The sequence below is a fragment of the Borostomias antarcticus genome (genome assembly GCF_949987555.1).
Source record: "Borostomias antarcticus genome assembly, chromosome: 2".
In the NCBI taxonomy this organism is placed as follows: domain Eukaryota; kingdom Metazoa; phylum Chordata; class Actinopteri; order Stomiiformes; family Stomiidae; genus Borostomias; species Borostomias antarcticus.
This window is the reverse complement of record NC_140235.1, coordinates 25,204,607-25,221,707: the sequence shown is the minus strand read 5'-3', so window position 1 is coordinate 25,221,707 and position 17,101 is coordinate 25,204,607. Positions and strand designations below refer to the sequence as shown.

At 46.1% G+C, this 17,101-nt stretch overlaps 1 protein-coding gene across 1 annotated transcript in view; it reads right to left on the bottom strand.

Moving 5' to 3' along the window:
* The window catches only part of l3mbtl4 (L3MBTL histone methyl-lysine binding protein 4), a 62,199-nt gene extending 45,299 nt beyond the window's left edge, over positions 1–16,900 (bottom strand). The window contains exons 1-10 of the mRNA XM_084455901.1: positions 16,841–16,900; positions 10,555–10,707; positions 9,763–9,851; positions 8,238–8,295; positions 8,039–8,139; positions 6,379–6,483; positions 6,050–6,185; positions 5,814–5,902; positions 5,487–5,638; positions 4,758–4,834 (exon numbers count right to left, since the gene is read on the bottom strand). Of these exons, the coding sequence (XP_084312027.1) occupies positions 4,758–4,834; positions 5,487–5,638; positions 5,814–5,902; positions 6,050–6,185; positions 6,379–6,483; positions 8,039–8,139; positions 8,238–8,295; positions 9,763–9,831 (787 nt within the window). The 5' untranslated portion in view covers positions 9,832–9,851; positions 10,555–10,707; positions 16,841–16,900. The remainder of the gene's footprint in view (positions 1–4,757; positions 4,835–5,486; positions 5,639–5,813; positions 5,903–6,049; positions 6,186–6,378; positions 6,484–8,038; positions 8,140–8,237; positions 8,296–9,762; positions 9,852–10,554; positions 10,708–16,840) is intronic.
* Between the last annotated feature and the right edge of the window lie 201 nt (positions 16,901–17,101).

Sequence of the window (17,101 nt, the reverse complement as noted above, 5' to 3'; positions counted from 1 at the left end):
CGGGCTGCCTGCAGTGTAACTGTCAATAGACCAGAAGAGAGGGTTGAGATGGAGGGATGGAGAAGAGAAGGACAGCAGAGAGAACTCAGGATGAACAGGATGGAACCCAGGCTTCAACGCCTCTGGATTACACAAACACACACACACTCACGCACACTCACTCATGCACACACACACGCACACACACACACACACACACAGACACACACACTTAGCTCCAGTTCTTGCTGTCTCAGACCAGCCCATGCGTGTGAGGTGTGATGACAGTTTGGAAAGAGAGAATATGACAGACTATCTGTGGTCAATTACATGCTCTGGTCTCCTCAGGACTGGCTATGGAGGTTCTACTGCTGATCTCATCAAACTCATACCCCCCCCCCTCCCCTCTCTCTCTCTCCCCAATTTATCCATTTCCTCAGCCCTTTTTCTCTCCTTTCATACACCCACTCACTTTCCGCCCCCACTACCACTGGGGTATAATCCTGGCCCCAGGACTAATTCACAGCCTCTGCTGGGATTAACAGCAGAACTGATGACTGAGGCAGTTTGGACTGAACCAGACAATAGAACCCTGCGCAGCACCACAGATAATGGTGGGGGGGGGGGGGGACTGTAAGAGGAAGAGAGAGATTCAGTCTCCTCTGACCTGTACTGTATACTGTGGTTTGTGTTGGAGGGAAGGAAGGAAGGCAATTTTCCATCAGGCTTTAGTGCCACCCATGCTCCTGCTAGACTGTATGCTGCAGGGTTTTGTACAGTCTAGGTTTTTGTCAGTACTTGACTATGGTGACATTATTTGTATGCATGCTGCCCCCCACTACCTTGAAACAGCTTGATTCAGTCTATCACTCAGCACTTCCTTTCATTACTGGTGACCATTTTAGAATGCACCACTGTAATTTGTATCAGGCAGTTGGTTGGCCATCCCTGGCTGCTAGGAGAGCACAGCTCAGACTCCTGTATGCGTATGAAGTGATCCTAAAAAAGCTACCTACCTAACATCCCTTATCACATGGCATTCAAGCGTTCATTGGTTGGCTCTTGAGGTCCCTCGAGTCAAAAACTGAACTTGGAAAGACTGCTTTTAGTTACTTAGGTGCTCCTAAGCCGCTTTTACATTATTGCGGAAAAATGACTCCGGTTTCCGCAATTCGCACCGTGGTGGACAACCCGTACCACCGTATACCATCCCAAACTTTTGCGGGGAACTGAAACTGCCGGATGATGACGTCAGGTGTCGATGTCACTGAGCAGTCAGTAAATCTGTCAACAATCAACAATATTCACTGCACTGGCTCCCTGTCTCATCCCGGATCTACAAAATCCTGCTGCTCACCCACAAATGCCTCCATGGACATGCACCTCCCTATCTACAAGTACTCATCACTCCACAATCTTTCACCCGTACCCTCAGATCCGCAGACAGTCTGCTCCTCCAGGCCCCCAGCACCAGGCTGTGCACCATGGGGGACTGAGCCTTCTGCTCGGCCGCACCACAGCTGTGAAACTGCCTCCCCACCCAGCTGAGGGCAGCACAGAGCCTGGACTCTTTTAAAGCAGGCCTAAAAACCTACCTTTTTAAAAAGGCCTCTGACTGTTAAAATTGTGTTTTTTGTTCAGTTGTGTTTTGTTATGCTATACTTTTAAACCTGTAGCACACAGATTTTTAAATGAAAAGTATCTTACAAATAAAATGTATTATTATTATTATTATCATTATAATTATTATTGATTCCAAACCTACCTGAGGAGTCTACCTGGTCCAAACCCAGCTAGGCTGGTGAGATAAAGAGACTAGCAGGTATAGAGGAATGGTGTAATTCCTGCTGCATTAAAATCAATATGGTAAGAGAGAGAGTTGAGGCTCCAGCTGAAACTTTTACTGCAAGCTGCTTTAAGTGATCACACCTCTGAGGGAGAATGACTGTGTGTGTGTGTGTGTGTGTGTGTGTGTGTGTGTGTGTGTGTGTGTGTGTGTGTGAATTTGTATTCTCTATTTAAAAAAAATAAAATTTAATTAGGTGGGCTAGCTTGTAGAAGCTAGCCCAACTTGTGATATTCCCACTATTTCTTTCTTTCTTTCTTTCTTATAATTCTCCCCAATTTTTTTAACCTTAACTAGTTCTTCACACTTTGTGCTAGAAACTTCATTCAAATTTTCAAATGTTCATAAGGTTTAGCTGTTTCGGGGATCCATTCAGATTTTTTATATTTTTAATAGTTTTTTAGTAATTAGTAATTAAACTTTTAATAGTTATTTTTGTACCATTGAAATTGCTGTTGGAATGTTCAGTAACTTGATGTTTTTAGAGTGGGGGCAGCGGTTGCTTTGAAAATATTCACACATTTTGTAAACTGCTGGCATTCCTACAGTTTTAACAGCTCATACACATACAGTATTATACATTGAAATGTTCACACAAATGTGCTGATTCATACAATGTAATTATCTAAGCTGTGATTTAAGCCTAATTTATGCTTCTTGAAAAGTGTCGCTCGACAAAATGTCGCTCGACAAAAAAAAAGTGTCGCTCAACATGTTGCATTTATGCTTTGGGCGATGCTTTGCGTTGTCTCTATGGAAACAATTAGCCGCACGCTTGTCATTCTGTTGCGCATTTGTTGTTTCTGAGGGAAAGAGTTTAATCTGAGGTAAAGAGGTTGTTCAAAGAACGGTTTTCATTGTGGTTTGTTTTTATTCTGATCGGGAAAGATTCCCTTCCATGAATTCCGCAGTACTTGTGCATATGTGAAGGGGCAGGGATGAATTGTATAGATGGGGATATCTCCGCACAAGCTTGGAGAGCCGTTCCTCTACTCCTTGACAGCCTAACGTCAAATGACAGCCAAAACTTATACAAAATATCCATGGCAACGCACGAGTCTTCTATCTAGCTATCCAATCACACTTGAGCGACAATTTGTGACGGAGTCGGCAACATTAGAAAAATCTGTTGGTGTGCGAAAGCCCTTGGCGACACTTTTTTTTCACAAAAAAGTGTCGGCCACACTTTTTTTTCCACAAAGTGTCGCCCATGACGTCAAAAGTGTCAGCTGAACCCCTCTAATGGGCAGGCTAGGTCACACACCAACCCTAAACCACCCACAGGCTAAGTCACAAGATAATTGGATATTGTGCAACGGCACCGAAACAAACTCCATCTCGATCCCCTGAACAAGGACGCTAGATTTACAGGCAGAAGCGTCAGAAAAGGGTACTACATCCGCAAGGATGAACGATTGCGCCGCGCCCGTATCTCTGAGAATTTTCACGGGCTGCTGGTCTGCCTCCTTCCTCACCAGTAGAGGACACTAACCCCTCAAGAATAAAAGGCTTATAGCTGGGGTCATGGGTAAGGCTTATAGCTGGGGTCAAGGGTATCTGTCAACTCAGCTGCACCTCTCTCAGGGACACACAGATCTAATGCACCCCGAGGGAAGGATTTTACTAAACCGGCTCCCTTGGGTGGTTTAGCTGGCAGCTTGCGCTTCAGGGTCAAACAGTCTGCCACTTTGTGGCAATAAAAACTTGCGCAGTTGTGCTTTTGGCAAATTCCGCATCGTTTGAAGTATGTCCGGTTACTTTTGTACTTGAAAAGCACAACTGCGCAAGTACAAAAGTCACCGGACATACGTCAAACGACGCAGAATTTGCCAAGATGGCGCGGTTCAATAGGCCTTCACTTTGGATAGCGGTCAGTGAATGGAGTGGTTGTATCCGGTTCTATTTATACATCCATGGCGCACGCACACACACACACACACCTTAGTATTCTAAACAATCTGGGGATGAGTCTCGCCACACACAGTCTTCACTGGCGAGGGGTACACAGTTCGCGACCTGCTATGACATGAGGGGGCGGAGTTTCGCCATCACGCCACAGGCCCCACAACTCAGCCCCTGAGTGGGCTAGAGACACCCGGTCTTCACCGGTAGGGGCGGGTAGGTGGCCCGAAGAGGGGTACACTGTCCCCGACCGGCTCTGACCTGAGGGGGTGGAGTCTCACCACCACGCCACTATCCACGCCACGGGCCCCACAACTCAGCCCCTGAGTGGTCTAGAGACACACGGTCTTCACCCGTGGGGGCGGGTAGGTGGCCCGGAGAGGAGTACACTGCCCCCGACGGGCTCTGACCTGAGGGTGCGGAGTCTCACCATCACGCCACTATCCACGCCACGGGCCCCACAACTCAGCCCCTGAGTGGTCTAGAGACACACGGCCTTCACCCGTGGGGGCGGGTAGGTGGCCCGGAGAGGAGTACACTGCCCCCGACCAGCTCTGACCTGAGGGGGCGGAGTCTCACCACCACACCACTATCCACGCCACGGGCCCCACAACTCAGCCCCTGAGTGGGCTAGAGACACACGGTCTTCGCCGGTGGGTGCATGGAGATTGCCCAGTCCGTAATAGTACTAGCAGTAGCTGTTACATACAGCTGCAGCAGCTAGCCCACCTCACATTTCTCCAGGAAATGTACTTTCTAGTTTTTATTGTTTCTTTTAAATCTGTTCTCATTGTGTTTACATGATTTATGTTTTCATCCATCTCTTTTTTATGTAAAGCTACATTGATTTGTATGAATGGTGCTACAGAAATAAAATGACATTGACATTGACATTGTGTGTGTGTGTGTGTGTGTGTGTGAGTGAGGATCCATCTGTCTGTGAGAGTGTGTGCGTATTCTATGTGTACAGGTGTGTGTGTGTGTGTGTGTGTGTGAGTGTGTGTGTGTGTCTGCGTGCGTGTGTGCTCACCCTGAGGTGCAGTGAGAGGCCGTCCGTGGTCCTGGCACCAGCCCACTGGGTGGATGTGAGGGCTGCTGCCATCACACCTGGAATGCAGACAACACCACATGCTTAACACACACAACATGCATAACACAACATGCATAACACACACACACAACATGCATAACACACACAACGCGCTCAACCCACACAACGCGCTCAACACAAACTGCGCATGTACAGAGAGCATGTTGCTGGAGGAACACAAACACAAACATGCATCTGCATGTTCAGACAAGCTGAGCTGTGATCCCTCCCTACCTCTCAAAACACACACTGGCTCCTCCTGCTGGTCAGACCCAGTGGGACACTCAGTACAAAAAATATTTTGTTCTACTGTATTTCAGTAATAAATAAAATAATGATGATTTATTTTATTTATAAAGCAATTATCATTGTCAATCTTAACGTGCTGAAATAATATGCAGTAATATCATTGTCCCAGTGTTATGGTTATGTGATCAATGATGCTTGATAATATGAACTAACACTCTTCATGCCAATAAAAGCTTTGGAATTGGAAATATTAGCTGTGATTGGTCATCTCAGGCGTGTGATTGGTCAACTCGAGAATGTCTATGGCCAGCTCAGGAGTGTGATTTGACAGCTTAGGCGTGTGATTGGACAGTTCAGGCATGTGATTGGTCAGCTCAGGCGTGTGATTGGTAAGCTCAGGCATGTGATTGGTCATCTCACCAGTAGTCGTAGGTGTCGTCCCAGTTGTCAAAGTGAACCAGGAAGCGCTGGTCAATGATGTCGGCCACCGACGCCACACACACCAGACATGGGTTCTTTCTGTCTACCGCCTCCAGCTTCATACCCACCTCAAACCTGCTGGGGCCTGGGGTCTGCTCACACACACACACATACATAAACAAAACAAAAAACAATGGAGTTATGAAAGGATATTTTAAGTTGTAAAAAACAATACATCATAGTCTGCTGACCCAGTAGAACCGAGAGGTCCAAGTTAAGGTTAGAACAGTCCGACTGTGGTAGAACCGGGATTTCCAGGTTACTCACACTGTGGTCTCTGAACAGGTTCTTTGGTGCAGCCTGAACATTCCAGGACTCCAGGTATTTCTCCCACTTAAATTCTGCTTCATTGTATCCTGGGGGAGAGAGATAGTCAGAACACACACACACACGTACACACGCGCACATATATACTGTACACACACACGCGCGCACGCACACACACACACACACACACACACACACACACACACACACACACACACACACACACACACACACACCTTTAGGTGGGTGGAGCTTGTGTCCTGTTGCCTGGCACCAGCCAGCAGGTTTGATGTCTGGGGAGTCACTGTTTACCCAGAAGTCATAGCACTCGGAATAGCTGTCGATGTGGAGACGCATCCGGTAGCCAATCACCTGCCAGAAGAATCAGACTAGTCACATGGTCTACAGTACATAATACTAGTCTCAACTCATAGCTGTCTGCCGGGAGTTCACAGCCAGCTTCTCAGCCCTGGTTGTGTGTGTGTGCGCGCGCGCGTGTGTGTGCGTGGGTGTGTGCGTGTGTGTATGTGTGTGTGTGCGTGTGTGTACGTGGGTGTGTACTCACCTCTGCCACAGACAGGACGCAGAACATGGAGGGGTGGAGAGGGTCGATTCCCTCTAGTCTCATCCCCACCTTGAAACTATTCTTACTGGAGGGGAATCCCTGCGCCTGGGGTGGGGGGGGCGGGAGAAGAAAGAAAGAGTGGAGACAGAGAGAGAGAGAGGTGCAGGTGCAGAGGAGATGAAAGGGACAGCAGTGCAGAGCGGAGGAGAGGTGGAGATGAAAGAAGAGGCAGATTAAACACTGACGAACAGACTCAGATCTGAAGCGCGTCTGACTCCCTAGAGTCTAGAACGGGGGTCTCAAACCCCCGGCCCGCGGGTCATTTACCCTCCATCCGGCCCGGGACATGATGTCAGATATATAATGTAATCTGTCCCGCAAAATCATTTATTGAACACGGCGCTGGTAGGCAGGCCTACAATGCGAAATTCAAGTCGCTCAAATGTGGGGCGAAATGCTGTTATTGTGCGCAGCGCGTGAGGTGAATGCTGCAGACAGTCACAGGTGCAATCAATCTGCACGCGACTATAAACTATGAACGGAATGCAGCTCGCCACCGAGAGGCTGTTTTCATGGTTAACTAATGTTAGGTATTTTTTGTGGAGTTCAATGGAAATGCTACCTGCCTGATATGCAAGAAAAAGTCGGCGTTCTAAAGGAATATAATGGCAAGCGTTATTCATTACTAAACATGGAGAACAGTGTGAGTTGTAGGGAGATGAGAGGAAAAAACGAGCCACACAGCTGAGAGGGCTAACGTCTCAGCAGTCAAGATAAGTGTCTGGCAAGAAATAGAATAGTAGCCTGCAAATGTATTCAAGTGTCTGGCAAGAAATGGAAACAAACTTGAACTTTAATAAATGTACAAGTCCAGGGCAGGCTTACAGTAGTGATGCATCTTGCAGCTAAAATAGAATAAAGTACACTGTAGGCTATTCAAGATCAAATAAAAGTAAGGAAAAAGGATTTGTACTAACTGTTAAGATATATTAAAATGTATAGAAACCGGTTTGAATTTGTATGATGAAAATGTTAGTTAAGGAATAGTCTCACAACATTTAGAGACTGACTTGTTAGTCTAGTTATGGAAATGAAAAATGACATTTTCAGAAATATTGCACTTTCTTATAATTAGTAGTACTTGAAGTTGACATTGAAGTGGCCCTCCTAGGAGCTGACGATACCAGCAGTGGCCCCAAGCCAATTTAAGTTTGAGACTCCTGGTCTAGAACAATGCCACCCGTAACCGCAGCCTCCTCGTCTCCGCGCCTCCTGGACGCCCCTGCTCTGCCGCGCCTTCTCCGAGGCTCGGTTGTCGTGGAAACGGCCGCAGCGGTCGCCCAGAGAGGGAACAGATGTCCCGTCCGATCCGTTCGCAGCGAAACACCCCCTTGTCCTCATCCTCACTGCATGTGGTGGAGCAGCGCTACGCTCTTCTTAAGATCCCCGCTAGACTGTTGGGCTACACTGCATCCTACAGTCTCATAGTAACTGTGTGTGTGTGTGTGTGTGTGTGTGTGTGTGTGTATTAGGGATGTGCGCAGTGGCGATTTTCACCGACGTGTACACGGTGGTTTCGTAACCGACTATACGAATAGTCTAGTCTGCATATGTGTTTATGTGTCTTAGTGTGTGTGTGTGTGTGTGTGTATGTGTTTACCTCAGTGAAAAGTGAGAGGGGGGCAGCGACCGACGTCTCATCCACAGCCCTATCCTCCTCCAGGTACTGTTCCCAGGACCACGCCTTCTTCTTACTGCTCACTGAGAGAGTGGCACAGCATAACGTACAGTCAATCAATCCATCCATTCATCAAATGCTCCATATCCACCTAGGTGTGTGTGTGTGTGTGAGGGCGTACCCGGTGCGCTGCTAGCTACTTTGTTCTTCATCTTGGCTGGGTCCTCTTTTGGCCTCTCCTGAAACACAAGGGGACCATCAGCAAGGGAGAGGAGAGCCGGTCAGCCCAGCACATGGACAGTTCTCTATGGCCCAATCCACACCAGCCTGTCGGCCTGCCTACAAATGAATTTAATTGAGGACAGCCAGCCTTCGCCACCTCCTCCCGAGCAACTCTAACACTTCATATCGTTATTCGGCTCCGTAATTCATGCCCTTGCTCTTCACGCACGATGATATCCATGTCCTCCTGCGTTGTCTTTCTTTCCTCTCTGACTCTACGCTCATTCGTCGACCCTCACACCGAGCCCGTTTCTTATACCAGGGCACGCCGTATATCGCCACGCCCATTCATTCAATTGTCACCTCCACTGACCTCTGGATACTTTGCGTGAGAAAAATAGATAAATGTGACCCTTGTGCCAATAACATTGGCCCATGTGTGCTGCTGTAATCGCGGCCGTAAGGCTTGTTGATAGTAGGGGAAGAAAAGACACAACAGTGGGTCATGATGTGGTTCCTACGGTGAAGTGAAAGTGTTCGGGTGCAACCGGAATCTAGTCTGCAACCGGGTGCAACCGGAATCATTTGCTGTATATCCACTATACGCTTTACATTTCATTATTCAATATAGCTTACCCATTGGCTTGGCTTGCTGTTGTCATTGAGATTCAACGGAAAAGTCTAGAAATGGGTTTGTCGTCAATGAGAATCAACCCAAATAGCTCATGTATTAACATTGTTTCCCCCTCCTCCTACATGAAAAACTCCACTGTTCGAGATTGTCTCATGTTGGCCGATGTCCTACATCGATTGCATATACTGTAGCCTAGGCGGTCGGCCAAAAACTGAATCTGACCTCTCCCGTTCAGCAGTACTGCATTCACAACACGCCAAGCTGGCCTGCCGTTCTGACCCCCGCTGTTTTTGGCCAACTGACTGGTCAGGGGTTTATGGAAAGGGGTTTATGGTGTATAGCAGGGTTTCCCAACCTGGGGGGGGCGCCAACGATCACAGGGGGGGGGGGGGGGGCGCCAGGCCTCACCAGACAATTTGAGGCCTTAATATTATAATAGCTAGACAAATATTTGTCAAAGAATCATGTTATTGACATGTCACACAGCAATTTACAAAATACATGATTATATCTGATGAAGGGGCAAAAATCCTTGTATTTACAGCACTACAATACCATATAAATTCAACAAATTAATCTGAGACTATGAATCATGTCAACATTAATATTACTGCTAGGCTGGCGAAGCACTTCATCTTACCCTAACTTACACCTGATAGAATTTGCACACACAGACTGGACGTTCACAGCGATTTGGAGGAGGGGGGGGGGGGGGTACAAATTCCATCAGGTGTAAGTTAGGAGGGCTCTGGGGAAGAAAAGTTGGGAACCCTGGTGTATAGTATTATAGACTCTAGTATGCTCACTCCGAGTAGTATATATATAGCGTTATAGACTCGAGTATACTCACTCTGAGACAGTACTCTTCGGTCACTCCTTTAGACGTCACACTCAGTTTCCTTTTCTTGTCTGTCTGCATGCTTGGAAACACAGTGGATTCTACAGCCAGAGGAACAAGCAGGAACGCAGAATCACCAGGGAGCTACTTCTGAGACATATCCTCTAGTAGCTGGTCTGGGACCAGCCTGGCCTCCTCAGACCAGGACCTGAACGCTGCTGGAGCCTGCTCTAGAACTGACCCATGACCAGCATCTAGGGACGCGTGCATTAAAGACAACACTCTATAATACTAGAATATTATAACCTTCTCAAGTCAAACTTTCATTTGGATGCCACATTTCATACAATGATCCAACACAATGTGCTTTGCATAAAAACAGAGAGAAATAAACACATCATAAAAGGATGGACTGAATCAATTGAATAATGTTTTCTATCTCACCGCAGAATATCTGGTGCTGTTTGATTGAGGGTACAAGTGTGTGTGTGTGTGTGTGTGTGTGTGTGCGTGCGCATAACTGTGTGTGCGTGGCTACTATATTATAATAAGGGTGTTTATGTTCTGTAGCAGTGAGGTTTTAAGAGGTCTCAGACTGCTGGGAGTCTATTTACTGTCGATGAAATGCAATGCTGCTGAGAATGTACCAGCATGTTGGTACAATATCCCCTAACAGATTGCACTGAGCCAATTTACTAAGGCAGAAACTGCAAGCCCAGCAAAACAGCACAGAGAACACAGAGAACACACAAACTCCTCTCAGGTAATGTCTCGTTCTCTCTCTGGTGCTCCAGAATGACTCACCGTTTGGTATGTACACCCGCCCAGTCCTTCCACTAATCAGGGCCTCAGACTCCAGGTTTTCACCAATCGGGGCCTCAGACTCCAGGTTTGCACCAATCAGGGCCTCAGTCTCCAGGTTTCCATTCCAATCACATTCTAGGGTCTAACTCAAGCCTAAGCAAAGGCAGAAGAAAGAAAAAAAAACACACACACACAGGGTCACTCCCAGAGTTTCTAAGTCCGCTTATAATACGCGACTGTGGGCTTCTTTTTTCTAGAATCACAACCAAAATCACGGGTCGCAGGTTTTTGGGCTTGTTTTAAAAGATATCCATGGTTGCTTGCTTCGCAAGCGATACAATGCATTGATTCACACACAGCTTCTCAGCTCTCCCCGCCCCGAGGACAGCCTGGTGATGCAACGTTACGCGCGGGAATGGCTCTAACGGTGTTCGCTTACAGCCAATAATATCAGTCCCACAACAAATCCCAACCCACGTTGACCTATCCTGCACCCTCCCCCTCCCCTCCCCCTCATTGGAGAAGATCAATGATGTTGATCATGCAGCTGCACTTCTTATCATCTTATGAGAGAACTTTCTGGACCGGGAGTCTTCAAACCATTTTGTTTGCAGCATCCTCAGGATTCCGGATTTTTCCACAATGCTAACAAAGTGGTGCAAACTTGTATGAACAGAGACACAATAAAGACTGGGAGAAGGAAAAATAACTCAAAAGGTGGATATCTGCGGTGGTCAGCGCCCCTGCAGGGTTACAGACTACAACTACTTTTACCTCATTCATTTTAGCCAGTGTCTTAGTCCTGTTTATGGCACTTTGTATATCGATAATGGGCCCTGGTTTTGTGCCCCATTCTCAAATGTATTCTTTCAGACACACATACAGGCATTTTCCCCATAGACAACAATTGTAGAAACACTTTCTTTGAACCTCCGACCCATTGACTTTTAATGGGCGAGTAGCACATTATATACAATTATTATTAGAACCCATACATTTTGGAGCGGATCCGAGTCACGGGGGGGGGGGGCACCTTCCGCCCAAACATGGCTGCCCATTCATTTCTTGGACAAAAAAAGGGGGGGGGAAGAAAAAATCCCCCCATTCATTGTCAATGAGGGGAATTGAAACGGCCATATCTCGACATGGAAAGGTCACAGAGACACGGGGTTTGGACTGGCACAAAGCTCTCGACCTAGCGAATGCAGCAATACCAAACATGCCCAGCTCGCACGCATATGCGTGCACAGAGCCAAAACATGGATTGAAGGGCGGAGGTCTGTAGCCTACTCTCCAAGCACGCTATCTAGTCTTTCTATGAAATTACCCACTTTCTTAAGCATATCAAAACATATGAAAATTCTGTTAGAACATTTTAATGATTACAAATAGCTCCCAAATGCATCATATCCCAAATATGCAAACAACTTACTTGACACCCACTTGACACTCTCAAGTAAACACTAAAATATTTGAAAGGATTTAAAATAGTAGGCCTATCTCAGCCAAAGTCTGTGTGTGTGTGTGTGTGTGTATGTGTGTGTGTGTGTGGGGGGGGGGGGGGGGGTCGGGGTATCTGATGGCCAAAGAGAAATGACAATCAGAAGTCGTGACACTCTCCCAGTAACACAGTACAGCCCAGAGGAGTACAGGACTCACGCTGCTCTCTCCTCCTCTGGTCTCCTCTCCTCTCACACGCTTCTCCGTTTCCTCTCTGCCAGGGGAGCTGCACCTCCCCTTCATAGCTCCTGGACACTGGGAACACCCAAACCTCTGGGCCTAAACATCTCTCTAACAAGATCTCTCTAGTGATCACATTTGCTTTTACAGCTATACAATTATTATTTACTGCCACGATAAGACCATGAACAAAATGGTGGATCTGTGTCTGAAGAAGCTAATATTTTGTACAAATACACATACCCTTGTGAGCTTACAGCACAATCAACGACAGGGGCAGAGAAATGACGTCTCAGTGATTCAGATGACTCTTGTGTGATGGGCTGCGTGGTCAGAGATGCATGGTTCCCACCTGGACCTGAGGAGGAGCGTGACCAGACCGAGCAGCAGGACGGGACTACCTCACTGCACAGCCTCTGAGAAACATGAAACATCATATGACTCCAGGCTGGACATGAACCTGCTTTACCAGATTCTACGTCGCTTTCACTGAATTTATTTCCACTGTTGAAATGTGCTGCGTGAGGATTGCTTTTATATTGCCGGAATGGACCTCCATTCGTTTTTGCTTTTAGCTACCTAATCAGATAGGCCTAGTGCACTGTTCACTGGAGACTAACTCCACTCTGTGACTGTGACTAAATCAGTCATCTGCCATTTCCAACTACAGAGACACCAGACCAGATCAAATTCCTAGTATGTGTAAAAACTACCTGGCAATAAAACTGATTCTGATGGTCCTTGTTCAGACACATCGTCAGTGATGTATACTCGCTAGGTGTTCTGGGGGGGGTTATCATTCTCTAGCCAGCGTCTAGGAGCCTTATCAGTACACAGGTCTGGCACTCCTTTGACTCATATACTGTAACTTGTAGGCAAATTCTTCGGACCGTTAACCGAGCGACCAACCGTTAATTAATCGACCCTCATTAACTGACCCTCGTTAATCGACCCTCATTAATTGACCCTCATTAATCAGTTATTAACCGTTACTCGTTAGCACTAAAACAAACTATAAAACAAAGACGTGACCCGATGAAAATACTATTGTGCAAAAACGCCAAGATGCCAGATGTAAACATGTCCACCACCTGTCACGGTTGGACACATACATCTGAGCCGTACTCTATCTCTGATCTATCTAACATGATCGAACTAACAAATTAAGTCATAGAACTATGTTGCCTATGATAACTGTACCCACAATGCACCTAACAATACTAACCTATGAGAATCCTAAAACTTAGAACCACCAAAAGAGCTACTTAATTAACTCCTCAAGTTCTGAACTCTGTGAATTTAAAAAAGTAGACAGGCCCTACTTTTACTCTGAGAAAGGTTTGCTTGCGTCATTGCAACGCGAAGCAGATGCAGTTATGTTGTTCCTGGATTTATTAAATGTCCGACCGCAGATAAATCAAAGGATTCAATGTAGTATGATACAATGACGCTTCCGCCCATTGTGTTACTGTACGTTCGCCCTGCTTCTCGTCTGAGGAACGCTCGTTCCATCTGGAGTGCATTGTTCAAAGCGCGGTCTCTAAGCCAATGAACGCGGACCTCCACAGTATCCAGAAGCTTGGCAGAGCTGGGCTGTGTATGCTTGTGCTATTCAGAGATCTTCCTTATGTCAGTAGTGCGAGCCTCTAAGCATGTTACCATACTTCAGTCGTGGAAGTAGGGAATGCTGCAGTGCATTCCATGACTGAAAACCACAGACTCTCCACCTATCTAACGGCATGACTAATATCGTCCCAGTTGGACACATGAGCTAACCATACTCCATCTCTGATTGATCAATCAATCAATCAATAATCTATCTGTCTACAGTATCTATCCATCCATCCATCTATCTACTGTATCTATCTATCTATCTATCTATCTATCTATCTATCTATCTATCTATCTATCTATCCAAAATGATCAAACTACCTACAGTAAATAAGAGTCATCTGATCTATGTTGTGAAATACAATGACTAAAACTAATGATAATAATTGTACCCACAATGCACCTAACCTCAATACTAACCTATGAGAACATTTAAAACAAGCACCAAAAGAGCAATTAACCTCCTCAAGCTCTGAACTTTGGATTTACTGTAGTCTCTCTCCAGACTCAAATATTATGTTGAATCGCTGCGCTCCGCATACTACATAATATAGTCTGTACCACTTTGCCGCCCAAGCTGGTGTTCTGAGGGCGTATCGGCGGTTCAAAATTGAAAGAATGACAGGTCATAGCAGCAAATGAGAGACGCTAGCCCAGGTTAGATGGGCAGGGCATATGGGTGGGAACGCCTGATCGCAAGTCATTACTGATTGGTGTCGCAGGGATTCCTGTGAAACCAATGAACTGCCTAGATTTAAGCACCAGATTTTTGCATGAAGTGTCCCAGACCCATAGAGACCTGCAGCATGCAGTAACGTAGTTAGCGTAGCTTACGATCAGCGAAAGAACTCATTGCACATGGTCCCTTCCAAATAAAATTGAAATGAAAAATTAAAACTCTCATGGGTCTGGCATTGAGACTAGATTTACTGTAGAAAGTAGACAGGTGCCTGAGTGGAATACACAAGGTATATAGGGTTACTGAGACACCAAGCATAGTTTTTTTTATGTACAAAGCAAAATGTAATTGTCAATGGGAAAAATGAATTGTGGCGAGCCCCACCAAGTGGTGGACTCTGGTACATGTGATGGACAAACTAACTAACTAATTATTTAATCATCGATTAATGCACCTCATGCCTATGATCACAGCACAACCCATGTTATATAGGTGATATAGCACATACAGTAACTAGTCAATAGAGTATAGAACACAGCCTGTTACAGACTAATCATAATCAGTCACATTGACCCCAAAACTGATTTTATACACAGATAGATAGATGTAACGTGTAACTTTCTAACAGTACTAATATCACTTTACACCAAATACACAGCGAGTTATGCCCGATAACATTCTGTATGGCGCTGAACCAGGTTTTAGAGAGAACTGCCTTCAGTTCAGTCAGAGAAGATCACAGTTCTGGGCACACCAAAGCACTAAGAATACCATTATCTCAACTCTCATTCTGATCAACAGCAGCAGGTAGCCTAATCAATATAACCAGTTATGATTGATCTGCCTAAGGCTCTGGGCTGCTGACTGTTTCTCTGTTCTATCTGTGATCTGAGACCCAAGCAGGAAGTACCCTACAGCGCAGCAGCCAATCATCTTCCACAGAAAGAGACCAGGAAGCAGCTACTGCTGCCCCACACTCACGCCTGCCTGTCTGCTGCCTGTCTGTCTGTCTGTGTGAGATATCAGAGTTGAGCTGGAGACCTGCCTAGTTCAGACAGCCCATCATGCATCATGTCTATAATGAGTCTTCTTTCTAGCACAGCGGAACAGAGGAGGGCAGGAGAGCAGAGCAGAGCAGAGCGGAGCAGAACAGAGCAGCGTAGAGGGACCAGAGAAACAGGCTGTAACTGCAGAAGGGAGCCATAGTAACCAAGTAGAAATATGTTATCAACTGTTGAATCCAGAGAAACGCCTGGTGAGACCACTACAGTATAAAGCAGCAACACAGCAGGCGTCCAGATGCTGGTCAGTTAGCACCAGCTCAGTAGATTTTAGAGCCTACATCAGTAGAAATACTCTGCCGGAAGAGAGACACAGCAGAAACACAGTAGAAGCACAACAGACACACATTAGAAACAAAACGGAAACACGGCTGCACACCACTTCAATTAAAACCACAATGCATCAGTGTTAGATTCATATTATCATCATAACTTAGCCTACTAATTCGATATCAATGCCATGGTAGTAGCCTATATTCTAACAGAAAATATAATATTAACTATACACTAACCTATAATTGTTAGTAAATGTTTGGTCAGTCATTGTGCTAATTTGAGGGAAAATACTACAGTAGCCAACTAATGCTAATGTTCTAGAATAACAACCCCTGGGCTGGGGAGAAATATTTAGTTCATGGACTGAAATAAAGCATAACAGAGCCACAACAACAAACAGATGCATTTAGAAGGAAACTGTCACTCCACCTAGCCATGATGGTGGCAGAGTAGAAACAAATAGGAAATAGTTTCAAAGCTGCATCAGTAACTCCGAAGTCCTCTCCGGCGACAGAGGCTGAAACTCATCATCGAAGTGGAGTTGTAATTTCAGTCGACACGATAAATAGTGAAACGCGTTGCCAGTAAAAAAGGAAACATTTCCGAGAAATTAGTTTCACTTACAGAGGCGGGAGCTGCGCGTTGTGTTTACAGTATCTTATCACGCGTTGGGAACCGTTTCGGCGACATATTAACGTGTATATGGACCTGGATATACTAATTTATATAGAATGATTCGGTAGTTGAGGGAAATTGGCATCGTATTATCCTGGTCGCTCGCTACAAGACGAGAAAACTGGAGAGATTAGCAGCTATTCCCACGCATCTGCTACTGTAGCCTAGGCTATGGGGAAGCTTTTTAAAGCGCTCGAACTGTGCTCGTGTCGGACTATTGTAGCTCGCTGACACGTGTGTTTGTATGCTTGATCATCTTTATAAGACTAAGAGCAGTAAGCCAGCGGTAAACGGCGATTCTTACCCACACGGCTGCTTTGCCCCTCCGTGTTGTGACAGTCGTGGTGACAGCAGGAACGGGGCTCGATTTGTGTAGGGGTGGTGCGCATGCTCAGACTGCCCCGACGGCAGCAGGCCTAGCTAGAGGAGGAGGAGGAGGAGAAACTGAACAGGTGGGAGAATACAGAACACAACTGAATGGACTAGGTGGAGGACACACATAGGACTGAAGACAGGAGACAGAAATCTTCAATGAAACATCCGTCGTCCTTATAATATTGAACAT